The sequence below is a fragment of the Gouania willdenowi genome, chromosome 8 (assembly GCF_900634775.1).
Source record: "Gouania willdenowi chromosome 8, fGouWil2.1, whole genome shotgun sequence".
Lineage (NCBI taxonomy): Eukaryota > Metazoa > Chordata > Actinopteri > Blenniiformes > Gobiesocidae > Gouania > Gouania willdenowi.
In genome coordinates, this window is record NC_041051.1 from 19,004,205 (window position 1) to 19,031,959 (window position 27,755).

Consider the following 27,755-nt stretch of genomic DNA (forward strand, 5'->3'; position numbering starts at 1 on the left):
CATTTATCCGTCGTGCGTATGACGTCATGTGTTATCCTCCTCCGGAGGCTCGAGCTGTTAGCATATAACTACTTCCCTCATTCTGAGGTCTGCTGCTGGCTTTTCTCTCTGTGAACACCAGGTAATTCATCATTCTATCACAGCTACACATAGTTGTGCTCGCAGCTGTCTTTACGTGTTCTGACTTAAAAGTTTGACGTTCGCGTCACGGTTAAACGGTCTGCTGTATTAGTGACAAGTATGGCGACGCTAGCCAGCTGGCTAACCCCATCTAGCGGGCGATCACGCCTCTATTTTTGACAGATTAGGGACTGAACACGGTCACAAAGGCATCCGTGGATCAGCAAAATAAAACACTAGCAATCTGGCTCTCAGTTTGTTGTAGGACTTGATCATATAGGATAGACAGTAGCAGCTCAGACGGTTATCTGTCCATTAGCTGCGTCTCTATCTATCTATATCTATATCTACATTCAACAACATCATTAATTCACAGTTTGACTGTAAAGAATCGACCTCTGCTCTAGGCTGCCTTATATAACCAAATTATCCATGGTTAGTTGTGCAAGTAGCTTTGAGCTGGATTATCGGCGACAGGATTATATAGTAAAAGATCAGCTATTCTGCTGAGTAAGTTAGCAAAGAAATAAGTAAAGCTGATCAAAGCTGTTGAGGCAGTGGTAGTAATAACGTCACCAATGGTATTATTTGCTCTAAAGGAGTTGTCATTGAAAGACAACACTCTTGTCTACATTTGGGCTCAGCTCGTTTGTTTGCTACCATATGGTGCAACAGATCCTGTCTTTACACTCATTAATCATTTTTATTCTGATTTATCTCATGAAAAGTCTTACTTGGCAACCTGTTTATGCCTTTTCTAAAAAAAAAAAAATAGTAGTTGTATTTTAACTGATCTTATTCAAACTTATTATTGTGCAAGATAAGACATCTACCACTGGAGCCAATTGGTTTAAGAAAGGGTTAATTTCTATAGGCTCCTTGTGCACACAAAACCTGCACATACTGGCCAGGTGTATAATTACAGGCATCTGATAATTACCATATAATTTCTGATTTATTGAATATTTGTCTGTTATGGCTCTTGGGATTGACTGTAAATTATTACATTAGGATTACAAATATACATTTCTAATAGTGCTGTCAAACGATTAAAATTTCTAATTGTGATTAATTGCATGACCTTCCTAAGATAATCGCATATTTTTAACTTAGTTAATATTATATTATGTATTATATTTGGGGGGGATCCAAAATATAATACTCTAGTAATGTACATGTACTACAAAATATTACTTCTTCGTATTCACATGAGCACAGCAGAGGTGGGGCGCGCACACGTACACGCTCTTCTGTGTCCACCACCGCCCTGAAATGGACAGAAGTCTTCGGTATGAAAGCGAAAGTAAACGGGAGCTCATCGCTCCGTCCTTTTATCATGCTCAGGCTGAATAAACAAAAAAAAAAAAACACGTGTACACATAAAAACACACAGACACTAACAGCAGATGCCATCCCCGCTTTCAGAGTTGGTACACTGGCGAAGTGTTCCGGCGCTCAGCAGCTTCGCTCCAACCAAGACATTTTCACCGTTCGCTCATAGGTTCGATATTACAGCCGATCACATTAATTGCATAAAATGCAAAATATCAGCCGATCCGATATAGCCGATCAGATCGGTGTAAAGCCTACTTTTTAGGATGAGTTATTGTACCAGCTGCTTGATAAATTTTCCCTCTTTATTTCCGTATCTGACAGAGTAAAAGTTGACCTAGTGAGCAGGCAGAGGAGCTTGCGTGTCCAACACATCTGAAAGTATAGACTTTGGGCCAGTATGTCTAGTGATCCTCCCCCTCCGTACCCTGGAGGTCCCAGTGCCCCCCTCATCGAGGAGAAAAATGGACAGCCGGGTAAGAGAGCTGCACATGCAAACTTGTAATAAATGTTTATATGCACGCATATTTTCTACCTCACCTTTAAATTCTTAGCATATGATTAGGGCTTTGAAGTGCAAGTAAGCAGCTTAAACCTTCAAATCTTTAAAGTTTTCAGCTTTTTTTTTTGGTGTGTTTATATCATATCATCACTGAGAGGTTGAAAACAAGTTGATATAGATCTAATAATGGAACATTTATGTTTCTGTCGATTCTTTGTTGTATAAATGACGTTTTTCATTGGCAATTGTTTCATTGTTGTATTCCTGTTCCTCTCGAATCACTAAGGTATGGATCTTTTTTCTTTTTTTTTATTTTCATGAGGCAGTCAGAACTGCTCCTCCACAGGGAAATCCTTTGCCTCCAGAATACGGTCCTCCGCCCTATGAAGCCACCCAGCCAGGCTTCCTACCCCCACATGTACCTGGAGAAGGACCATTGCCTATGCCCATGTCCATGCCCATGCATCTGCCACAGCAAGGTAAGCCCTGTAATACTGCAATCACATCACTGTTGTAGTCGACATTTGTCTGGGTTGAAGAAGCCTTTTGAAAGCCTCTAAGCAAGCCTAGAATTGTATCTTATTTTAACACTGGTTTTCAACAGGCGGTGCCTACCCACCACCACCTGGTCACTTCTCCCACCCGATGCCAGGACAGATGGGGCCCGGGCCCGGACACTTCGTCCACATGGGAGGACACACAGCGACCGTTCTGGCTCCACCGGGAGCAGCCACCACTGTGACCGTCCTACAGGGGGAAATGTTCCAGACCTCACCGGTGCAGACTGTGTGTCCACACTGTCAGCAGGCCATCGTCACCCGCATCTCCCACGACGTGGGCCTCATGAACACCCTCTTCTGCCTGTTCTGCTTCTTTGTTGGGTGAGTGAGATGTGTGATGTTCACTCACAGCTGGTAAGAGTTCAGCATGTTAGTGTCACATTAGGGCAATGGTAGGTTAATGGTTAGGAGGCGGGTTTGTAATCTGAGCGTCGCTGGTTCTAATCCACTGTGGGCCCTTGAGCAAGGCCCGACGTACTCCTCGGGATGGGTTAAAAGCAGAGAACTACATAATGACAATTATAGTTAATTATCTTACATGTGATAGAATTAATACACTTTAATTTCAAATGTTTGAAAAATCAACTGGTTTCCATTGGTCTGGTTTAAGGACTGGACATTATATATATATATATATATATATATATATATATATATATATATATATGTATGTTAAAAATTGTTTATTGAAACACTAATGTATTTTTGTTCAAAATGAATTTATATAAATGAATTAATGTAATGAAAACTTTATGCAAACTAAACTGTCACAATGACAATTTTCAACTTATTCTTCAACTTTGTATCATTGTATCAATAGTAATAATGATCATGGTCTCATGATCATTTCACTTTAAAGGCTTGGAAGAAATGTTCATTATTAACAATACACAAGATCCTTTTTTGTTTTTCAAAACTTTAAACTTGATGGGGTAATTTTTAAAATTTTTAATCCATTGAGTAGTTTTGATGTAATTCTGCTAAAGGAAAAATGAATAGATCCAAGTAAAAATATTACCTTACTACATAATTTTAATAATGAAGTTCTATTGTAACATGATTTACTGTTATTTAATGTAGTGAATTCCTTTTTATAAACATGATTTACCTCATTTGTATGCACTTCATCAACAAAGGGATTCTAGGTTAGCGACAGATGCGCAGGAAGCAGACAGACATGTTGTACATGTTTTATAATCCTCTATAACTTAATAAAGTTATATGTGGGACTAACTACAGTACATTACTTAAATTAAGATTTGAATTCTTAGGTTTTCAGCTTGAGTAGCACAAGTTGAAATTCATAAATCATTAGAATATGTAGAAATTTAAAAATTCTCAAGATGCCTATGCTAAATTTTCCTTGACTGTCATAATTTGTGTAATGGTGCTTTTTCAATAATATACTGTAAGCGCTGTGTCAAAGTGCTTTTGTTTTATGTCTGCATGTAGCCGAGGTGTTTTAATCCCTGCTCTGTGTCTTGCAGGTGTGATCTGGGCTGCTGTTTGATTCCCTGTCTGATCGACGACCTCAAGGATGTGACGCACACCTGCCCTTATTGCAAGGGCTACATCTACACATATAAACGCATATGCTAACCACAGACAGCTGTTACTGACCCAGATATGTACACACACGTACACTTACGGCTCCTCCTGCTTGTATTGACAGCCCCCCCCTTCATCTTTTGCAAAGTGTTGTGAAACCCTCTCAAATGGTCAGTGCAGTTCTTTCTGAATAGTTACTGTATATATCATTCAACATACTGACTTATATGTGCATTTGAATTGTAAAAATCTGATGTGGGTGAATGAGAGGTGGATAAAGGAGCAACTAAAGCCAGAGCGAGGACTTGGATGTTAATCCTGGTAATTTAGAGACAGCCTCACTGTGAGGAAGCTGTGAACTCGTGTGAATTTACAGAAGTGTATTCTAACATGCTGAGTAAGCATCGTTTCGTGTTTTTTTTTTTTTGTATGATTAATTCCAGACGTTTATTCCTCAAATATTTTACTAATAACTGTGAACACGTTACATTTTGTCGTCGCATTGACAATGAGAACTTAACTCATGAATGTAACTAAAATCATTTATGAAAATATGTTTTAGCTTTGTTAAATTTCCTACTGTCCCACTGGGATGCATTAGCACCCTCAAACTTTATGTTCTTATGCTATGAATTCATATGCACTTTATTTTGAAGTTATTTTGCTCCAGTGATGCATTTACAGTTTACATCTAAGGATAAACGATTCCTATCTTAAAAGAAAATAACACCAAACAGTAAATGTGGACACAGAAGTTTCTGCAAGAAGTTTTTTTTTGTAATGTTTTGCCAAGTATTTCTCAGATGAACAGAAGAAGATCCACAGACAGAAGGTCCATCTTCCTCACTCCTGTTTAGAATTGAAGCTAGCCTCTACAGGATGCATGTTAAGGGCTTGACTGATGCTAGCTAGTTAGCGCTGCTGGAATAAGCTGCAAACAAAACCATCCTGCTAAACAATGTTGTGATACTGCTGAGTTGAATGGCAGTGAGGGACATTGGTTCTACACCATTATTCACCAGCAGCAGTTCATCTGCATGAGCCACATGTGATAATGAAGGATGCTTAACAGCTACATACCCCCCCCCCCCCCCCCCTTTCCTCCCCAACTGTGTCTAATTAATTTTTCTGAACTGAAGGCTTGCATTGAAGGCGTGATATGAAGTACTGTATGCACTTCTTCTGGATACTGGTGTCTGTGATATGTATAACTATGTAAGTCTGAATCAGTTTGTTGTATACAGGTACTATTTTATCAATAAAAGCCATGAAGGAATTTTATTGTCATATTCAGCTGTGCTACATCATGTACAATACAAAAAGTTCCTAAAGATTGAAAACGAAGGTGTCAGTCCCTCCATCTGTGTCCACACTGGGCGTTGCAGCATTTGTAGAAAGTTGTCATTGGTTCGTCGGCAGACCTGGTCTGAATCTGCATGAAATATGCACGAGGGTGCTCACACTTTGGACATTTTTCTGCAGAAAGGAGAGACGTCAAAGTAAGTAACGGGTGGAAAGGAATTAGGGATGTTGAAAAAACTTGATTCTGCGATATATCGAGATATTACGTTGCGCGATTCTCAGATCGATTCTAAATGCATTCGTATCGATTTTTTTTTATTATTTAAAAATATATATATATATTTTAATTTTTTTTTTTTTTTATTTAACCAGGAAAGTCTTCTTCTAGGCTAATACCTCAGCTAAGTTGAACTAAAGTCAAAGTTGGTTTAAAAGCCACAGGCAGATTGTATGTTATTTTAAGTTGTTGACACATGGCATGTTAAAGTCAATGTTTTGAATATAAAATATGCCAATAAAATCTATTTCATACATAATGTTCTCATGAAGGTATACATATTTACAGATTAGTTGTTTCTTCAGTCATATATATATATATATATATATATATATATATATATATATATCGCAATAATCGCTTTATACATTAATATCGGGATGTATCGTATTGTATCGGGATATGAATCGTATGCTGAATTATTTGATTTCTGTTTGGGTAATATCTCTCAGCAAATTCAATATTATATAGTGCAGTGGTCTCAAATTATTTTGGCCTCAAGTACCGACTTTGTTAGACTATATTATTTCGCTCAAATCTATAAAAAAAAAATATATATATATTCTAGAGAATAATTATAGAATCTCATTTTGTAAATAAGTGGAATTAACTGTATTTAGTGGCTCTTGAATAGATTTTCTATAATTTCTAACATTTCTGTCATCTACCCTCCTGGTGTGGGACAAAGAATGACCTTGTATTTTTAGTTTCATGTAATCACGAACATTTAAATTGTCATAATATCATTTTAAACAAGAAAATAAACATAAAACCCCTCATTCGAAACGCTTTCATTTGTTAATTTTCTTCTCTCTCGCTCAAGTGCTATTGCGTACCCCTATTTGAGAAAAATTGATATAGTGTAATAAAGCTGGGCAATAAATAAATAACTCGATTAACAGAATTTGTAGATGAAAATGATTTTTTTTTGCAAATTTGAGTTAAAAAAAAAAAAAAAAAAAAAGTACTTTTTTTCCCACCAGTTTTTTTGGACTTTTTCACGCTCCGTCCTTGTGGGTTACCGTAGCACGATGTGAGCCAGCCCCCTCTTTGTTTACTCTTTGAATAGGTTATGTGTGTGCCACAGGCAATGTTATAAAATATGTAGTTATCTGATTTCTTAATCAGAAAATTTAAGCTACTGTGAAGTTGTTGTTACACTTTTGCTTAAACCTGGGTTAAAGCTGGAAATTGTTGAATGACAGAGCCTCATTTACTTTTATATTGGGATTGTTTCTATGCATTTTAACTCTTGAGGACAATCACAGCAAAAAAGTTGCACTTTTGACAATATATCTGATGTCTGCAGTCATTTTTAAGTGCATTGAAGAAAAAAAAAAAAAAAAAAAAATCAAATCAAAACTCCAATTATCATTTTTTTAATTTTTTTTTTTTTGGCAAAATCGCCCAGCCCTATAGTGTAATTAAAATGAAGAGAACTCGCCTGGTTGTGTTAAAATGTAAACCTGTAAGTCATTTATTTTTGAGGATTTAAGATTCATAATCGTTGATATTATAATAGCGATTAATCGGTCGGCGTGACGTTACTATCGGATCATGTCGGTGACAGCTCGTTGAAAACAAACTTTTAGAATATTGATACATTGTTTGTTGCTAATTTACGATCGCGGAAGGTCAAAAATAAAGTCCTGTAGCTTTGACTGAAAACACCAGATGACTTTTGACAGATAACAGAAGCACGTGCGTATGTTTGTTTTTACCGAACTGCGTGAAACCTCTCACTTCCGGTTTACACCCCGACCAAAAATAATTGTCGATTTATACCACCACCACCAGCCCTACGGTTAACTCGTCCGTTCGTTTAAAGTTTACATTAAATTACGTATTTAAAGCTGACACTAACCGGGTGTAGAATCCACGTTCTCCCACGCTGCAGCTCCTCCCAGGACATCATCGACCTCCTTCAGCTTTGGGTATTTCCGGTTATTCACCTGCACGAGAAAGACGCACATAATATGAGAGTCCAACCGTCCCAACGGAGCGTTTAATCCCACTTACCTTTCTGGTGATGTTGTGAACGTAAGGGCAGGTGTTACAGGCGAATCTCATGCACTTCTGTCCTTCTTCGACGATCAAAACGTTCCCACAGGTCGGACAGAACAGGAGCATCCTTTCTACAAAGACCAGGATCAGGACTCACCTGAAAACTCTGTGTTTAATTAAACCCACAGTCCAGGGAAGGAAGACACGTGACAAGCGGAAATACACAACGTTGGTGCTCCCCTCTTACACATCCGGTGGGAAACGTCTTTCCGTGTAAGAAGGAGGAACCTTTTGTTTCTCGCCATGTCTTCTATCCGGTGCATTATATGTGCTGCACACGGACTGTTTACATCAGTGGTGCTTTCTGTGCGTTCATTCGGGCAGTGTTTTAGACTCGTCCGCGTTTGGACGTGATGGAGGAAGGAGGCGCGGTAGGAGGCCTCTCCTCTGAGGCGGTGGAGGCGGGGAAAGATGGAGGAACCGGAGCAGAAGCTGCGGAGGTGAAGGAGGAGGAGGAGGAGGAGGATGAAGACGCTCTCCCTCACTCGGAGATCCTGGATATCTTTGAGGAGGGTTTGGCCCGACTAGTGCAGGACCCGCTGCTCTGTGACCTGCCCATCCAGGTACTCACACAGAAACACTATGGGTGTCCCGATACGATATCAGACATCATAAATCGGTCCGATGTCAGGAAGTAAAAACCCAGATTTAACATATACAGGGTTTTTTTTTTTTTTTAAATTTAGATTTATTATTGTTATTTTTCAGGGTCCTTTAGAACTTTATTTTATATATTTGTTAGGGGTGTTGATGCCACTTTTTTCACTCCCTATACGTTACCGATATTGCCACCTTGAGTATTGCTCGATATTGATCCGATACGATATCGGCACGAATCACACATACTTTTATTACTTAAGTAATGTTACTCAAACAGAGAACAATAGTCAGCAACAGTAGGTATGAGAAAAACTGATCCATTTATTATTAACCAATTGGTTACATAAATTTGAACCGACCTAAAATCTGCAGTATTCTACATTTGAATAAATATGATATATTAAAGATTTTAGATGTGTTTCTGATCATAATTGGTTTTGAAGGTTTCTTCCCTTTTGTAAATGTTCATGTTTCTTTCATGTTTTTAAATTCCTGTCAATAAAAATCAGGGTAACCTAATTTTTCTTTTAAGAATAAATAAAGATTTCACATGGAGACAAAGCATCAACTGGATCAGAATTTTTTCCTCTCGCAACTGTAAACATTAACATTACAAATTCACCTTTTTAGGTCAAACTGACCTTCTGATGGCACTGATTTGGCCGTTTGTTTAATGAAAATGCTTGAATTTGCTGTGATTTTATTTTCTGCAGGTGACCCTGGAGGAGATTAACTCCCAAATTGCCTTGGAGTACGGCCAGGCCATGACTGTGAGGGTTTTAAAGGCTGATGGAGAAGTAATGCGTAAGTGCTCTTTTTGTGCTTCTGGACAACATGGAACTGATGTTTCAATTATTTTTTTTATTGTTATAGAACATTTGCTACAATGTCAATACTAAGGAATTAAACATAAAAGCTATTGGACCACAAACCCATAACATTCTCACTGTCAGGAAACAAAAAAAAAGCTCAGCACTGTTTCAAAATGAAACAAAACATAAAACAATATTGTTTTAAAAAAATAATTTCTTGTTTTCAGCCATTGTTGTGATCCAGAACGCCACTGTCCTTGATCTAAAGAAGGCCGTACGTAGATTCTTTGAGCTGAAGCAGCAGCGTGAAGGCGGAGTGAGAATCATTAGCTGGTAAACACACAAACACACAGCATCATGAAACCAGTGCCAGTGATGGGATTCTCCCATTCCCACTGCTCCCATTCTGTTTTTTTGCACAGGAGGTACGTTTGGAGGACGTACAATCTAGTTTTTCAAGGCGAGAAGCTTGAAGATGACAAGATGAGGCTTAAAGAGTGAGTGTAAATAGTATTATTAACAGGAAGCTCTCTTTCCTTTACTTGAATCTGTTATTTTCTTCAGTTATGGGATCAGGAACCGAGATGAGGTGATGTTCATGAAGAGACTTCGAAAAAAGTGAAGCACCAGGAGCATGAAACCCATTTTCTGCTGAAGGAAGAATGGGTTGGGCTATGAAAGCGTCCAATATGTGTGTATTTACATTAAGAGGCTTCGATCTCCTGCTGCATTAAAATGCTTTAAGTTTTGTAATAAAAATGAAATATTAAACTATTTTTTTTAGAATTAATTCCTGTGTCTGTTTTACTCGAGCCTACAAAATGATGGGCGTGAAAATGTTTGGCAAAATGAAAAAAAAACAGTATGGCTTATTCATGAAAGTCATTATCATCACTCTGACTTTACACGATAGTTAAACTCGTGAAATGTAAGTTTCTTTTACTCCTCAGTCTTTAAAGTGTCAGAAACAGGAATGAGAGGGTTGGTCACAAAGTTGAGTAACACACTCCCTTTAAGGCATACATAAAAAATAAGTAGCACATAAAAACTAAAATGGCTCACAGTGTATAACCTGCAGTAAATGCGATTCCTTTTCAGAGACCATACAGTATATAATTCATCTTTGAATAATCCTAGCATTTTAATGAAAGAAAAGTGGTTAAAAAAAGTCGGGAAAATAATGTTCACTTGGCACTCTTAATTTCTCCTTCAGTAGATTTCTATTAGCTATTGCTAGCTTCTGAAATCTATATCTTAAAGATAAACGGACCTGGATCTCTAGAACAAACCGCCAATGAAATAGGGGTAAAATAATTACATTTTGGACATTCTTCTTGTGCACATTGCTATTCACTTAATAAATGATGGCACTACAATAAAGCAATACATGAGGCTTCAGATGTAGCTTACCTCCACTTCAAAGATTGGTTAAAAAAATAATTGATTCTGTAGCATCCTTTGGAAGTTTAGATGTTTTAAAAAGCAAAATTCAGCTCGTTATTATCAGTAATAGAAGTAGTAGCATTGTCTTGAAAAAGATATGTGAAAAAAATACATAAAGTCATAGCAGGTGGCCAGCAGGTGGCGCTATGTGAACACCAAATCAAATGTAATGTTTTTTTTCCAGTATACCAATGGTCTATTAATGAAAATAGTGTGCTATTTTTACTGGTGTTTTATACGGGTATTGTTTTTACCTCCTGCATTCACTAAAGTGTTTACGCAGAAAACATAGAGAGGTATCGCAGTTACTGAAAAGAAAGCAAACAGGCAAATGTAATCCCATGTAAACTAATGTTTACAGAGTCCGTGTAAGAGTCTCAATGCTGACACTTTATTGCTCAGTATAACTGTATTCAAGACAGTTTTTTGTATTAAATGAGTTGATTTCGATTAACGTTAAATGCCGGATTGCTTAATTCCAGATATCTTTGTCATATATTATTGTATAGTTGAAATTTTAATTATTTTTCCACACACAATATATATATATATATATACATATATCACGTGATGAGGGTGGACGCAGGTTGAACAGAGGGGTGTGTGGGCTGGACGAGACATGAAGGCATCTTGATTGGTTCTTTCTATTCGGACCGAATGTCAGGGATTGGTCAGAGTTTTCACAGGATTACAGCTGCTACAGAGTTTTGATTCCTATTGTTCTGTTTTTCCGAACACCTAAAATATTGACTATGCTCACAGGATGGAAGGACCATTTCACCCAGTGTAACAAAAAGAGTTTCTGAGATTGCAGACCGCACCTTTAAATGTTTTATAAAAAGTAATTCTAATTAAAATCTTGAGGTTGCTATATATTTTGGTTTGACTCCTGGTGTAATTACAATAAACAAGTCCACCTGTACCCCAACACATCAGTAAGAGGCTACATTCCTGCGTCTGCTACCTGCTGAGACTATAATATTCTGTTGTACCTGTCGTGTCAGCACAGCCTGACATGGCACCAGTCTGTCACCAACACATAGTAAAACACAACCATTCACTCACACACATTTACTCCTCCTCCTGACACTCAAATTACCCTAATGTACTTTTTTTTAAAAAAATTTTTTTTATCACTTATCACTGCTGTGCTGCACCAGAGAATAATATTCATATAACCTTTATGTAAACTACACAACAGCCATGACATATGCGCAGTGTTGGTCCATCAGCTGTGACCAAGGATTACATACTTCCTGTTCTGTATGAACAACCACACTAAGTGCTACACTTTACATTCATTGAAACAAAGGAATCCACAAAAACAAGCTGATTACAAATCAGAAGGAACACTTGAGATGGAAACTTTAAAAGCTATTTCATTTTACACTCAAATGTAGTCTATCTCAGGAGCCTCTTATTGTCTGAGGGGAAAACAGATAAATCTCTCTCGGTTGTAATTCGCTGGAAAAGCCTGAAAAATGGAAGAGCTCGTCTGAATTGCGCTCAGTCCCAGTTCAAGTGAAGTTCATGAGAGTCCAGAAAGTCAGAGGGAAAGACGCCCACAGGCATCGCCACATCCAAAGTGTTGACCCCCTCTGCAGGTACACACAGAGTCAGATCCAACCAATCCATGTTATGGAGATTCAGAGCAGGAGGGCACGTGTTTCCATGCACCTCCACCTCCATGGGGACCTCAGGCAGGTGGAGCTCCTCCAACTGTTTCATAGTCTGCGGCTCAGAGGCCGACATGCCTCCCTGAAGTGTTTTCAGCTGTGACTCAGAGGTCAAGGGTGAAGGCAGGTGGGCCACCTGGACCATGGCTGGAGGGCGGGACAAAACCGTGTTAATGGGAAGGGTGGTTATACTGGCTGTCACTGGGTGAGGTGTGTCCATGCCAGGAGGACCCTGTTCAATCAACGGGGAGATCTCTGAAAACAAGAAGAGGAAAGGATGAGGAAGCAGATTTTCATCCTTTTCCCTTAGAGTTCTTCTGTAAATATGATAATGGGAAACAACTTCCTGTTAGATCAAAAAATGGCGCGTTTTGCTAATCAATAATTATAGTGACACATACCAAAGTTTCTCAACTGTATCTCACTAAATTTTGTCATGCGTTACAACACGATTACATCATGTCTTTTGAGCTGCAAAACACATATTTATTTGTGCTGCTTGGCATGAAAAAATACACTTTGGGTGTGCAGGGTTAAGGCTGGGAGACATGGTAAACATTATTGGTTATGGTTAGGATTAGAGCCTAGGTTCCCAAAGTGAGGTACAGGTACCCCCAGGGTTATGCAAATTATCATAGGGGGTACTGGAATGAAAATGAAAAACAATGACAACTTTGGAAACTAAATTATAAATAGAGCAGTTAATGTTAATGTTGGGTTAATGCTAATGCTATTACTAGGATAATGCTAATGCTCGGTGAATATTAATGCTAGGTTATTGCTTGGCTAATACTAGGTTAATGCTATTGCTAGGGTAATGCTATTGTTAAGCTAATGGTAGGTTAAAGCTAATGCTAGGTCAATGTTAATGCTAGGCTAATGCTAAGCTAATTCTATAGCTATGTTAATGCTAGGTTAATGTTATTGCTATGTTATTGCTATTGCTAGGTCAATAATATTGCTAGGCTAATGATAATGCGAGGCTAATGTTAATGTTGATGCTAGGTTAATGCTATTGCTAGGTTATTGCTATTGCTCGGCTAATGCTAGCTAATGCTAATGCAAATGATAAGCAAATGCAGTGTGACACGGGCCAGCACCTGCATCCTCACTTGCATTTTTGTCAGGAAATGCAAATATTCTAGTTATTATTATTATTATATATTATTCCTCAACAGGATAGGTAAAATTCACTTTAGGGCTACATTGTATATGACATTACATTATTATGTTAGTGTGCAGAAGTAAGGGGTACATGGCTTCAGGTTAAATGTCTGAAGGGGTACATGACTGTGAAAAGTTTGGGAACTTTTGGATTAGAGTAAAGATTATAGTTAGGATTATAGTAAGGATTATGGTTAGGATTATAAGAAGGATTATGGTTCGGATTATAGTAAGGATTATGGTTAGGATTATAGTAAGGATTATGGTTAGGATCATAGTAAGGATTATGGTTAGGATTATAGTAAGGATTATGGTTAGGATTATAGTAAGGATTATGGTTAGGATTATAGTAAGGATTATGGTTAGGATTATAGTAAGGATTATGGTTAGGAATATAGTAAGGATTATGGTTAGGATTATAGGAAGGATTATGGTTAGGATTATAGGAAGGATTATGGTTAGGATTATAGTAAGGATTATGGTTAGGATTATAGTAAGGATTATGGTTAGGATTATAGTAAGGATTATGGTTAGGAATATAGTAAGGATTATGGTTAGGATTATAGGAAGGATTATGGTTAGGATTATAGGAAGGATTATGGTTAGGATTATAGTAAGGATTATGGTTAGGATCATAGTAAGGATTATGGTTAGGATTATAGTAAGGATTATGGTTAGGATTATAGGAAGGATTATGGTTAGGATTATAGGAAGGATTATGGTTAGGGAAATAACTTCTGATTGAAATATGTTATCTTGAAAATACATCCAAGTAGCACCAAAAAAATATTGCGTGTTAAACCATAAAAAAAAATGTGTCTTGCAGCGCGCTAAACCTGCCGGAAACATGCTGCCATGCACAAAACAATAAATAATAGATTATTACAATAATAGATTATTTGATCAATATGCCCCAGAGCAGCTGTGGCTACAATAGTAGTTTACCACCACTGTGTGGAGTGAAATAATAATGCAATGTAAAATGCTTTGAGTGTCCAAAAAAGAATGATATGAATATTATTATTATTATTATTATTATTATTATTATTATTATTATTATTATTATTATTATTATTATTATTATTATTATTATTATTATTTCATTTTCCTGACAGTGTCACATTCTCATGTGAGATGGGATTGGATTAGGCATGAGGACAAAGGAGAATATAAATTGTGGTGTATTCCTTACCTCCGCTCTCTATCAACACGTCAATCAGATCATCCATATGCTGGCTAGCAGCAGTTGGTCCCTGGAGAAAAAATTAAAAAGGTGTGTCCCAAACTACAGAATGAAAATAGAACATTTTTTGACTTCTCTTGTGTTTATTTTAACCTGAGCGGCTGCTAAAGCTTCACATATCTGTTTAACGGCGTCTTCATAGGGAGGCGGGTCTTTACACTTTGACGCACGATTTCTAGTCTCAGGCCTCTGCATGATCAATGATGAATGGCTCGGACTAGGAGACTGTTTGGAAAAAGAAGGACGGGGATGTCACACCCCCCAAGAAAATTCAAGATCAGCCCTTAGAGCACGTGTCAAAGTCAAGGCCTGGCGACCAAATACGGCCCCATTTTCCCCATCCATCTTTAGTGTCATTTTTTGGAAAAAACTCTCAATTCTTACAAAATTTCCCCAAATTAAAAGAAAATTGGAAAACCCTGCAGGGACTGATATCTGTCACTTATTTAACAAAAATGAGTTTGACAGCCCTGCTTTAAAGTAAACATAACAGACTTCAGGTCAAATGCTACCTTGATTGTTCTGTAGGAAGCGTTTTTGTTAGGCTTTGTAATGTCACGTCCATCTGCCATGTCTGAAAAGCTACTATAGGACTGTTGTTATAGTATGGGGCACCGATTGTAAATTTGCGAATGCTAAACTAAACTGCAAGTTTTCGCAACATTTAGCAACAAACCACGTTTAAAAAATGTAGGTGAAATTTTTTTTACGGTACTTTTGACAGATTTACAGCTATATTTGTGAAATTTGTGATATTTTTTTTCTTGTAAAAATATTTAAATGTTAAATCTAAAAGTTCAATCTAAAATCTAAATGTTAAATCTAAAAGTTCAATCTAAATCTAAATGTTAAATCTAAAAGTTCAATCTAAATCTAAATGTTAAATCTAAATGTTACCTTCAAATACAAATGCTAAATCTAAATGTTACATGCAAATCTTAAATGTTAGATCTAAATTTTAAATCTAAATGTCATTGGTGAAACTAAATATTTAGCTAATATGCATATTCACCAGAAGTACCAAAAAAAAAAATGTCATTTAAAATGTAGAGTTAAATGTAACATTTAAAGTTCAACATTTAACATTGAAAGTTATATTCAACATTTTACATTTAAATTTAGATTTAATATTCAAAGTTTAGACTTAATATTCAAAATTTAGATTTAATATTCAAAGTTTATATTTAATATTTAGATTTAACATTGACATTATATTTTTACAAAAATATGACAAATTTCACAATCATTGTTTTAAATCTGGTCAAAAGTAACATAATACGTTTTTTAAATATTGCAAAAAGTTGCTGTTTATTTTAGCATACGCAACTTTACAATCGGTGCCTCATAGTATAGTCACAGGTTTTTGTCAGTAGTTTGGTGCTATATATATATACAGTATATATATATATATATAATATATATATATATATATATATATAGCACAGGTGGTCAGTATTTAATTCAATATTTGGGTTTGTGTTTGAATGAAGCACACATCTGAAATGAGAATTGACTGTAGGAGACGGAGTGGATGTGTGTGCATGTTAGACAAGAAAACTGCCCAAGGTTCACTCTGCCTTCTGGGCTCAGCTTACGGCTTCAGGCCCAGCAATCCTGAACTGGTATTTAAGGCGGGTATTTAAGATGTGTTGAGGAACAAGTTACATTCAGGTAGAAGAATTGTCTGTACCTTAGAGAGGGGGCCGGCTTTGAGTGCTGCATAGCTGCTGTGCTACAGCGGAGGTTTTCTGTGAGGCCTGAGGCAAGTGCAGCCAACTTTGGTGAGTAATGTGATGCTGTTATGAGGGACTGTTGAGACAGGGATGGATGTGGGGACGAGGATCTGAGTTGTGGGCTGAGATATGATCTGATGACCCGTGATGAGACTGATTTGTCTGGTCTGTGAGGCTCCGCTGTGGAGATGCTTCCTGTTTGACAAAACGCTGGCAGACCAGCAGAGCTGGCAGGATGCTGACGGCTCCCACACCGCTCTTTGCTTTTCTCTTTGACCTTCACAGAAACAGGAGAACTGAGCTGAAAAAGGAGAGCCGCCCTGTTGGGACTTTCTCTTCTCCACCATCCAGCTGCATCCTCAGCTCCTCCACCAGCCTTTGTTCCTTCTCCAGCTTCTTCATCAGCTCCTCGATCTGACCTCCTTTCTCATGCAGACGCTTGTCCTTCTCTGAGTCCTTCTCAGTGGCCTTTCTAACTCACTCACACGTCTCATGTTGGGGACGTAGCCACTTGTTTGGGGGTGTCTGAGGGCAGCTTGTCCTCTTGCTCAGACTGGACATTTTGTTGGCAATCGGTGAAACACATAGGGGGTAAATTTGTGTTTCAGTCATTATGGCCGTTTCCATGGGAACAGCTGTGGAGTGGATGTTGGATTTCTCCTGATATAATTTGAGTCTCTCTATCAGATCGGTTTTCGTTCCTGAAACTGGTAAAGATCTGAGTTTGAGTTCCATTTTCAGCTTTGCAACCTGTGAACACATTGTATGAAGAAGTCATAAAACATGCCACAATGCAACTCCATCATCTGCAAAGAAGTATCACCTTCATTTCGTCCAGATTAGCTGGTAATTGTTGAAGGTCGACGTTTGTCTGTGGCTGCTGAAGATGTAAGTGGGTGGATGTAGCGTTTCCACTCATGGTGACACTGGAACAGCTCGTTTGTGCCTCATTTATGCTTCTGGAGGACAACAGATGTCAAAAAGTGAGTAACAGTCATGAGAGGGGGAGACTTAGAAACCATTTTCTACAATCAACAGCGTCTGTGTAGGAAACTGCAGACAGGAAGCAGGGAGTAACTATGACACAGAGCATCTGTGGTTAAACTAACCTCAGACTGATATAGACAGAGGAACGTGTGAACTTTGGACTGATTTGTTAAAAAAAAAAAACACCTTCCTGTCCAGATAAAATTCATCATTAGAAAGACGGAAGAGGATTTAAAGCTATTTATGGAGACGTACTGGACTGTGACGGGATGAGCAGTCTGGTAGTTGTACTCCATGCTGTTGCTGGCTGAGAATCTGGAGCTGTCAGGAACTGCTGCTGCTGCTGCAGGACACGTGCATATGTGGAGTCCATCTGCATCTTCGCTGGGCTCCTGCTTCTGGTCCGGTGGCACATACTGATGGTCTTCAACTTTTAACTCGAGGCTTGGGCTCTTTTGCTTTTTTTGCTGCGGTTTTTGTCAGTTTTGTGGCTTGAACCAAACTTTGCTTGAGAAGCAGAACAAAGGAGAGAGTAACATGAAACAACTGGACCGACCATGACTTAATACTAAGTTCAGTCAAACCAAGATTGTAGGTTGGCGTTACAGCAGAGGCGACACCGCAGTGTTTCCTAAAGTTTTACGGTATCACTATGACACCCTGAGAGAATGACAGGAAGTGAAATGATACACTGGAAATGTGATTTGATTGTTTTGCTACCTGCAGTTTCTAGATTTGAGTGCAAATATGGTTTTCACAACCAGATCTGCACATGTTTCCAGCCAGCAATAAAAAAAAAGTAAAAAAATGTACATCATAATTTTTGTCAACTAAAGTGGCATAATTAGGACTATTACTAATAATATAAAAATTCATGGTGAACAAAAACTACAGCAAAAACTGTATTGATCTTTTTGTCAAAATGTCTAATAAAAACTAAACTATAATTTCATCACATGGGATGAAATTCAATCAGAAACTCTTTGCATTAAATTGTTTGTATTTACAAACATTAATGCCTATCCCATATAGAATTAATCAATCTTTATGTATATAGCACCTTACTTATAATTGAATTGTAGATAAAAAATGGTTGCATGGAGATTAGAGACTAATGCACACAGAAGTATTTAATATGAATAATTAAAAAGATGATCAAATAAGAAAGAGTTAGATATAAAAATAAAAGCACAAAAGAGAGCACACAAAACATTACCATATCAGGTTGATCAATGGTTATTGAAAACGTAAAAAGAAAATTAGTTGACTAAAATCATGTCATTTAGTTGACTGAAACTATAAAAATTTTGAATGAAACAAATTGCATTTTTGTCAAAGACTAAAACTAAATCAACATTTGTTGTCAAAATTAATATTGGCTGTAACTACAACGTAGTTGAATGAATTCCTTTTGGTCGTACAGGAAGGGAGTATTTGTCCTATTTTTATTGTACGTTAAAGGGATCATTATGATAAATAGTTGAGTAACTGCTTTGCTCTGTATCACGTCTATCATAAGTACATGAGGAGCTGTTTATTGAAACCACCAGACGTGAGTACTTACTTCACCCACCTACTGTTTGGTTTTTCTCTATGTGACACTTACACTGACGGTGCAAAAACGAAACAAGAAGGCATTTAAGGAACAGATTTTTTTTTTTTTTTTATTACACTCAACCATTACTTACTTCTGTTGGTTCAAAATAAAAAGGGGTAAAAAAGTTTGACCTTGACCAGACAGGCCCAGAGGAAGTCCCTCGGTTCTGCAGGACTGATGGGCTGTGGAGCAGGAGATGGCTGTTGCTCTGTTGCTCAAAGGTTGAGGTCAGGTTGACGAAATTAGATGACAACTGTAAGCTAGGCTGTGGGGGGATAATAAGGGCACAATTGGAATTATAGAAATAATAATGCAGCATCAACTCTTTGCTATAATTCTGAATAAGAATACCACAGAGTTTTAAAATAGCTCAAAGAAAACCAACAAACAAATGTAACAAACGACTGACAGTTTACACCCCGGGCACACATTCTTCTCACTGCTGCCTCAGGGAAGAGGTACAGGGTTCAAGGTGTGCATCAGGGTACTGAACACACAGTAATCACAATCATGTTCAAATGTTTCAGTCACTCTTCACTGTGCAATATATTTTATTCCATTGCTGCTATCATGCTCTCCTATTGCACATTTTTTTATTTGATTTTATTATTTTTATTTCATATTTTTACTAGCCTATTGTGTTTTTATTTTTAGTTTTTTCTTTATAGCTGTACTCTTGCACCGCCAGAGTTGTCCTTTTAATTTCATTGTACATTGTGCATGTATGATGACAATAAAAACCTCTAGTCTTCTATTTACCTGGTGACGAGTAGAGAGTTTTAAGGCAATGGCAGCAGCTCCTTGAGAATCAGCTGAAGCAGAGCTGGAAACGTCTTTGCTGCCATAGGTTGGTGAGGATGGAGCATCAGTGCTGTCGTCATCAAAGGTGTACACATCTGACACATCCACTGTCTTTACAGTCGCTATGGGTAAAGGAACAGGAAGCTATCATCTTGTTCTCATCCCACTGTATGTTCAACATTCTACATTTTACTGGGTTTTATTTATACAGACAGACATAGATTTAGATAGAACTGTATATACTTTATGCATATGTGTGTGTGTATTTTGATTCTGGGAAAATACATTATATGACAATCTTTTGTTTCAATATTTGATGCATCTATCATTATTTTTAGATATACATTAATTTTTCCAGTTTACGTCATGGATGCATTTTGTATAAATCATTCATTAAAATTGTGGACACTATGTTCTGTCATATACTTGGGGGTGGGGGGGGGGGGGTGGGTGGTGGTGGGGGGGGGGGGTGGGTGGTGGTGTGGGGGGGGGGTGCACAAATAGCTACCGTAGCCCATGGCCTATAAACAGCATCACATTTTTAATAATGCCTACATCATATAACTGCTGGTAAGAGTTTATTTTTGACATGGTGGGTATGAGCAGGATCTACCATTGATGACCTCTTTGACCTTGGAGCCAACAGGCAGGATGTTCTTCTCCACTAACTCTAGAGGTCCAGGCCGCTGGGCGATCTTTTCATTAAGATCATCCGCCAGTCGTGCTCTTTTCAGCTTCATCTGCGTGGCCTGCAGGGACGGCTCCACCTGCGTCTCTGATGAACACAATCAAGTGACGGGCATAATATTTCACAGCTAAAAATAACAACAACAAACATGTAAACACTTTGCAAACAAATCTTTTTTTTTTTTTTTTTTTTTTTTTATTATTTTTTGGTTTTTATTGAAATTCCTCCGAGTGCAACCAGTAAGATTTACCTTGAAGGATGTGCATACGGACCAGCTCTGCACGCTCAGGTCTGCTGCGGAGTTTGTGCTTCAGGAAGTTTCCAGTCTGTGCAGAGAAGATACCTATATTAACATAGTTTGGAGATTTATCGAGATAAACCAAATGTGAGGCACATTCTTTACCCTGGCTCTTTCCAGGCGGCAAATCTTCTCATGAAAGGCTGCAGGTGTCTTCAGAGCTGTGGGAGGATGGAGCCACAAACATTCATTAAGATCCACTTTTTTAAATGTACGTTATCAGGGTTAGCCATACATCTTTTCTGTTTTCTTATTCGTGGTGTTTTAATGTTAAAACCATTAACAATTAATCCTACTTAATCTTCAAACACTTGGTGATACAAAATATTTCCACAGTGCTATAAATTACTGCATGGGAGGTGTGCCACAAGTAGGACTAGGTCATATAAAAATATACTGCACTATCAGAAAAGTGCTGCACCTTTTTGATAACGTAGAAATTAAGTGACAGACTCGACCAACCAAATACCCATTAAGAATCTGACATAGTTCAGTTGAAATAATAGGTCTGAATTGTAATAAAGGTCAAACATTCCCATGAATAAGCATCATATCTGAGCAGCATTTAATGCTGATTCTAGACAGAGGCCCATAGTTTGCTTTCTTGTGACTTTATTAGTTTTGTCTCACATCTATCAACAGATACTCATGGTGTACAACAGGAAGTGTCAGCTGACCTTTGACTCCTTCCAGAGTCACCGTTTCTCCCCCAGATGAGCTTTGGGGTTACCACTTATTCACCTCTGCGATAATGTGCACTGACTTTATGACGTGGATTATTCAGTGAGGTGTGTCATCGTGAGAATAAAGCAAAAACTTTCCAGACTTATGGGCTCCTTCTCACTGCATGCCAGCCATAAGCTTTTAAGAGCACAGTGCTATCCTGTACTGGGAGCTACTGTTCATGTGCAGGCTAAGCATGGCCAGGCTGACCTTCACTGAGGGCTGGGAATGATAATTGGTTCCTAATGGGCTTCAACTGGGAGCAAATAAAACATGGGAAATGACTTTTTTTTTTAAATAACTTTGTCTGAGGGTTGATCACTTACGTGGCATGATGCCTTGCTCCGAGAGCTGCTCTCGACTTCTTCTATGCTGCAGGCAGAGCTGTAGGACTGTCAGAGAGATTAATGGCACAAAGTCAAAGTCAAATTAAAAGACATGACTTCTTCTGTGGTTTTAGAGCTCGAGTGTTTGGACATAGAAAAAGGGAGATAAATTATTTCTTTCGTGGTTAGTCAATCCAAACAGGCTAACAGTTTCGCATTTTCTGTTATTATTATTATTATTATTATTACTTTTGGCTCTAATGTGACCAACTTTGTTTTCAGATCATAAATGTTTCTCCATGTCAGGAGATCGTACCATGGAGGAGCACAGCAGGGGGGTAAAACTGGATGCTGATTGGGCAAAATGTGAAAAATGAGGCAGCAGTTTAAGGTGCACATGGCATGTCAAACGTCAGTGTGAAGAAATGATGCCGATATGATTGGTAAGAAACACACACACACACACACACACACGAATGCACAAACAAACAACACTCAGAGGAGTTTTAACTCTCCCGGGAGAGACGTTACATCTGAACTGGCCACTGTGACTCAGTCCAGCAAAAATAAACCTGTTCTCACAGCGGCCTGGGAACCACTAAGTTTAGGGGTAGTTAGGGGGGTGGGAACACGCAGAGCATGGAGAGCTGGAGGGACATTCACAGGCTTCTGTTGTAGACAAGGGAACGCAGAGCGACAGGAACTCAGGCCAGAGTCCATTTAGTCCATCAGATCCTTCCTGTTCCTGCTCTGCCTGCTGCCTCTAACAAACCCACAGCATCATTAGCAAAGTGAAACCAATCAAACCACAACACCCAACATTCTGCCTCTTCTTTAACCCATTAATAATAAATATACAACCTCTGGCAAACATTATGGAATCACCAGTCTCGGAGAATGTTCGTTTCGTTGTTTAATTTTGTAGAAAATTAGTAGATCACAGACATGCCACAAAACTAAAGAAACTTTGAGAAACACTAAAAGAAATAAAGAAGAAAAATTGTGGTAATCAATAATAATTGCTTTTTTAGATCAAGTAGAGGAAAAAAAAAAATTATGGAATTGCTCAATTCTGAGGAAAAAAAATGTAGAATCATGAAAAAACATTAGAAATAACCACTAGTACTTTGTTGCACCACGTCTGGCTTTTATAACAGTCTCTGAGGTATGGACTTAATGAGTGACAAACAGCACTCTTTATCAATCCGGCTCCAACTTTCTCTGATTGCTGTTGCCAGATCAGCTTTGCAGGATGGAGCCTTGTCATGGACCATTTTCTTCAATTTCCACCACAAATTTTCAATTGGATTGAGATCCAGACTATTTGCAGGCCATGGCATTGACCCTATATGTGTCTTTCGTCAAGGAAAGCTGTTACAGTTTTTGCTTAATGGCAAGACGCGTTATCATCTTGATAAATGACGTCATCATCCCCAAACATCCTTCCAATTGAGGGAACAAGAAAAGTGTCCAAAATGTCAACATAAAATTGTGCATTTATTGGAACGGCACCAAACAAAAGTTCCAGCATCATGACTTTGCCCAATGCAGATTTACAATTCCTCATTGAATATGATTTTCATCCAGTCATCTACAGTCCACGATTGCTTTTCCTTAGCCCAGTGTAACCTTGTTCTTTTCTGTTTAGATAATAATGATGGCTTTCGTTTAGCTGTTCTGTATGTGAAACCCATTTCTTTTAGGTGGTTTCTTACAGTTCAGTCACAGACGTTGACTCAAGTTTCAGCCCATTTGTTCCTTATTTGTTTAGCAGTGCATTTTCTGTTTTCAAGAAATATTGCTTTAAGTTTTCTGTCTTGATGCTTTGATGTCTTCCTTGGTCTACCAGTATGCTTGCCTTTTACAACCCTCCCATGTTAGTTGTACTTGGTCCAGATTTTAGACACAGCTGACTGTGAACAACCAACATTTTTTTGCAACATTCTGTGATGATTTACCTTCTTTCAGAAGTTTGACAATGCTGTACTCTCCTTTGTTTCAACTGACATCTCTGACAGCTCTCCAAGGTGTGAGCACTCGTTTTTAACTGCAGACCAATGAGCAGATTTATTCTGGTGCAGGTGTTTTGGAAATGGAAACTTACAGGCAGAGGCGGATCTACTGGGGTGGCATAGGGTGGCAAATGCCACCCGACAACAAAGCCATGCCACCCCTGCTGCCACCCTAATTTGTACACACGGGCACGGAACTGTGCATCTGCCGTCTGCCGACCGGTAATGCCCCGCTGCCGTTTCCTGACTGCAGAGCCAATGTTCTAAAACGCCAACAAAGAAGACGCGGAAGTATCGCGAGAGCAGCACGGAAATGCGATGTTTACATTGGAGCATGAGAGGAAAGAGGTAAAAACATAGCTGCCAACCCTACCGCATTTGTCGTGAGCACACATTTGTTTCACTCCAAAAAGAAAAAATGTCGTTCCAAAACGAAGTAACAGCCCCGGACTCTCTCTCCCCTCTGACGTTCCACTGCCTTCAGACATCGGTGAGTGGTTGTGCACAGATTTTGCTCGTTTGAGTGTGTGGATTGTGTAGGTTTGAGTGTGTGTGAGGCAATGTGCACTGACGTGGGTGTGTCCAGTGTGTGCTGAATGTGCACACGTTTGGGGAGGCTGAGGAGAGCTTCATACATTTTCTTTCAGAAAGGACATTTGTTCAATTTACTAAAGTTCTGAAAGATAATGAAATTAGGTGCTTGTGAAACTTTTCTAAAAATAATAATAAAGAATAATATCCTTTTTTTTCATTTTCTATTGTTCCTATAGTTGAGCAGCCTTCTAGCATTTTCTAACTTTTTATGGCAAAATATGAACCATATTTAGACTCATAAAACTAGTATTTACTAGTAAAAGTGAGGAAATAACAAATTTAAAGTGTGCTTATATATTTGGTTTGCTATTGGCTAAGACACCGTTGTCGAGCCAGTTCTGTGCGTCTATGAATCATTGTCTGTCAAAGAAAACATGGTGACGCTACTTTGTGAATCTCACATAAATGAAGAGGATATAATCATTGAGCTTGTTAAGCAGCACTGATACTGTTAGTGTCCATGTTTACAGAGAAGTTGCTAATACTAGCACTGAAACGAGTATTTTCTGCATTCATTTTGTTTTAAATTATTTCAAGTGAATTTACGCAATCCTTAACAATATTTTGGTGAAGCAATATTTTGTATCAGTCTTTCCTTAAAGACTTAGACAGAACACAAGGACATGTGACTAGTTGTGGTCAGTGTGTGTGAAGAAGAGCCACTGTGCTGTATACACGTGGCTGTCGTTCATGTGAAATTGATTGACAATGTTTTGTAATTCCTTTGAAATGGATTCAGTGCAGTAGATGAATTCAGAATTTCTTCAGTGACGGTTACCGTGATGTATGGTGGATAAATTTTCCCGCAATATATTGATTATTGCGGTATCGCAATAATATCGTTATCGCGGGCAAATATATTGCGATATATCACATCGCGAGGTACCTGGTGATACCCAGCCCTATAATTCAGTATGCTTTGATTACGTCCGCTATATGTTGCCAACTCTAAAAAAAATACCAACCCCTCTTGCCGCCCAAATGAATTTTTTCTAGATCCGCCCCTGCTTACAGGGTGACTCCATAATTTTTTCCTCAGAACTGAGTAATTTCATTATTTTTTTCCCTCTGCTTGATTTAAGAAAGCAATTGTTATTGACGACCTTCTTGATTTCCTTTAAAACTGTATGAATATTCTCCAAGACTGGTGATTTTATCATTTTTGCGAGGGGTTGTAGATAGACAAAACACCAAACAGATACGTTTTATTTTAACCTGCACTGGTAACAGAAGGGTGTGTTTCAAGTATCACTTTTATTTGAATACGCTCCACCAAACTTCCTCAAACTTTGGCTTTCCAGCAAAAAAAAAACTTCCCAGCTTATCAAAACTCAACGAGAAATACGGACTTGCTGCCGTCATTTAGGCCACTACGTTAACTTCAAATACGCTACTGTAGTGTGTTTCCGTGTGGCGTATATTTCTATCACAGCTATTTCTCATATTTTTTCACATAGTTTGAATTTGCTGGAGTCAGCGGTGCAGGATATCATTTAAACTGTTGTGTTCACAACATTTCAGACAGGATTTTGGTTTGCCTGGACAAACATTGGCATTTCCAAGCAGCAGGCTAGTCCCAGAAACTAGGCTTCGTTTTTAGAAATTGTAAAAGCAAGATTATATTTATGTTGATTTATTAGTTATTCTTTCAGTTCACAGTAGCTGCAAATCAACATGTATGTTCGAAATTTGGCAGGGCAGGTTTTTCACACAGCTTTAGCCTCAAAAAAGATGCAACTGAAACCAATGGATACATTTGAAGGGGTGGTAACTCTTTATCAGGTTAGGTTATTAGGTACCTCTACCATGGCGATTATGTTTTTTGAAGACAACTAGAAAACTAATGGATGCGTTTTTATGAAACTTTGAGGAAAATATCTGAAATGGGATAAAGAACAAGTGATTAGATTTTGGGGATGATCCAGATCAATGTCCCAAAAACTGGTAATAACCCCTATATGTCATCATGGCCCAGACATATAGAGTTAGTTCCTTTATCATCCCACTGACTCTCATCCGGATCAGATTTGAATTGCCGATTCCATTGCAATCAAAAAATAAATAAAATACATTTAAATAGGGGTTCCATTACATTTGGACACACTGAATCTGTGCAATTAGGCGACAATGCAATATGGGGAGGGGGACTGCTGTGGCGTGGCAGAGGTCTGCGCTCTCTGAGTGCTTTATAGTTTGCTTTTTTTTATCAGGTTTGTTTTGTATTTAGCATTTATTTTGGCTACAAATGCAAATAATCTTGATAGTCTCTATGATGGTATTGGAGTTGGATTCATACAGACATGTTACCACTTCAGGACGCGGTGTGAAGTGCACTTGATATACAGATTGGTTGTGAGTTTTTGAGTTTTCTTCAATTTTACTCTTTGGATAAATACACATATTTTAATCTCATTCTTTGATTTATCAGCACCAAGGATAAAAACAAACAAACTTGATCTCTGGGAGCATTTGCGAGAGGAAAAAAAAAATGAGTGAAATTTTGTCCCAGAGCTGAACATCCTGACACTTCCTGGGTCAACGTGTTGAGAAAACACATTTGCTTTCCTTCCTGAGAGTGGGTGTGTTCTTAAACTCTGCTGGAAGAGTGATCAACATTTTTGATTTCATAGGAAATAGTTAATTATAATTATTTCCCACGGATTGCCTTCATGAACACAAAGCTGTATTTTGATCCATACAATCTACAGGGAAGGACAAAGACAGAGACTTTAAGCACTTCACTGTTTTTAGAAAAGTTATTTTGTGTTTCACATTTAGATCCAAATCTTTACAACGATGTGATTCATTTTTTCTAATCACATCAAATAGCTTCATTTTCATACATAAAACAACTCATATACAAAAGTCTAATAAAAGGAATGATTCTGATGAGCAGAATAATCTTTAGAATAACTTTTTGGTGCAGGATGGAGTCACTCTTTGACTTTTGGCTGAAAATTCCAACAATGAAAATGAATGATGTTTTATCGTCTTATCTCCTGTGGAAATGATGCTTGGCATGAAGCCATGTGATGAGTTTCTCTGTCATTTCCTGTTAAGTCTATCTGCACTGCATGATGATCACTACCCCTCCTCATTACTGCTAATACAATTTACAGTCCCAGGATGGCAGATATAAAAGTGACATGAGCATCATAACTTCTCGCACATAATTAAAATGACAAAAAGCATATATATAAAAAAAAAAGTACCTGATTTGAATTTCCCCCTGCAGATGGAAGGGCTCTCCACATCAAGGCAGGCCATGGATGTGTTTGGTGGCCAGCTCTGGAGTCCCATGGAGTGATGAGGCGAGTGGGGAGCGTGGACGTCTGGGAAGGGGGGGGGGGAGG

General features: G+C 38.1%; 4 protein-coding genes across 5 annotated transcripts; 2 read left to right on the forward strand and 2 right to left on the reverse strand.

Annotated features, from left to right (window-relative positions):
- Positions 1 to 5,338, forward strand: cdip1 (cell death-inducing p53 target 1). The gene is made up of 5 exons (XM_028455476.1): positions 1 to 121; positions 1,777 to 1,928; positions 2,281 to 2,433; positions 2,559 to 2,835; positions 4,002 to 5,338. The coding sequence occupies exons 2-5, from the start codon at positions 1,853 to 1,855 to the stop codon at positions 4,111 to 4,113; spliced, it is 618 nt and encodes a 205-aa protein (XP_028311277.1). The 5' UTR covers positions 1 to 121; positions 1,777 to 1,852; the 3' UTR covers positions 4,114 to 5,338.
- polr3k (polymerase (RNA) III (DNA directed) polypeptide K) lies at positions 5,313 to 7,902 on the reverse strand. The gene is made up of 3 exons (XM_028455480.1): positions 7,661 to 7,902; positions 7,506 to 7,593; positions 5,313 to 5,538 (listed from the first exon to the last, which is right to left on the reverse strand). Exons 1-3 carry the CDS (start codon positions 7,769 to 7,771, stop codon positions 5,411 to 5,413), a joined length of 327 nt encoding a protein of 108 aa, XP_028311281.1. The 5' UTR covers positions 7,772 to 7,902; the 3' UTR covers positions 5,313 to 5,410.
- Positions 7,778 to 9,907, forward strand: snrnp25 (small nuclear ribonucleoprotein 25). 2 transcript variants are annotated; one of them, XM_028455478.1, is made up of 6 exons: positions 7,778 to 7,918; positions 8,030 to 8,268; positions 9,019 to 9,109; positions 9,345 to 9,450; positions 9,540 to 9,614; positions 9,682 to 9,907. In XM_028455478.1, the coding sequence occupies exons 2-6, from the start codon at positions 8,059 to 8,061 to the stop codon at positions 9,737 to 9,739; spliced, it is 540 nt and encodes a 179-aa protein (XP_028311279.1). In that variant the 5' UTR covers positions 7,778 to 7,918; positions 8,030 to 8,058; the 3' UTR covers positions 9,740 to 9,907. The 2 variants fall into 2 exon arrangements, with proteins under 2 accessions (XP_028311279.1, XP_028311278.1); XM_028455477.1 differs by lacking the exon at positions 7,778 to 7,918 and having other exon boundaries at positions 7,939 to 8,268.
- Positions 9,760 to 27,731, reverse strand: mrtfbb (myocardin related transcription factor Bb). Its single transcript, XM_028455047.1, is given in 19 exon segments — positions 9,760 to 12,491; positions 14,593 to 14,653; positions 14,737 to 14,868; positions 16,334 to 16,375; positions 16,421 to 16,720; positions 16,722 to 17,126; positions 17,200 to 17,335; positions 17,619 to 17,659; positions 17,661 to 17,687; positions 17,689 to 17,739; positions 17,741 to 17,798; positions 17,800 to 17,870; positions 19,103 to 19,225; positions 19,720 to 19,883; positions 20,375 to 20,536; positions 20,700 to 20,775; positions 20,853 to 20,908; positions 21,797 to 21,862; positions 27,615 to 27,731. Coding segments are annotated over 19 exon segments (2,484 nt in total). The 5' UTR covers positions 27,703 to 27,731; the 3' UTR covers positions 9,760 to 12,066.
- Positions 27,732 to 27,755: the final 24 nt, after the last annotated feature.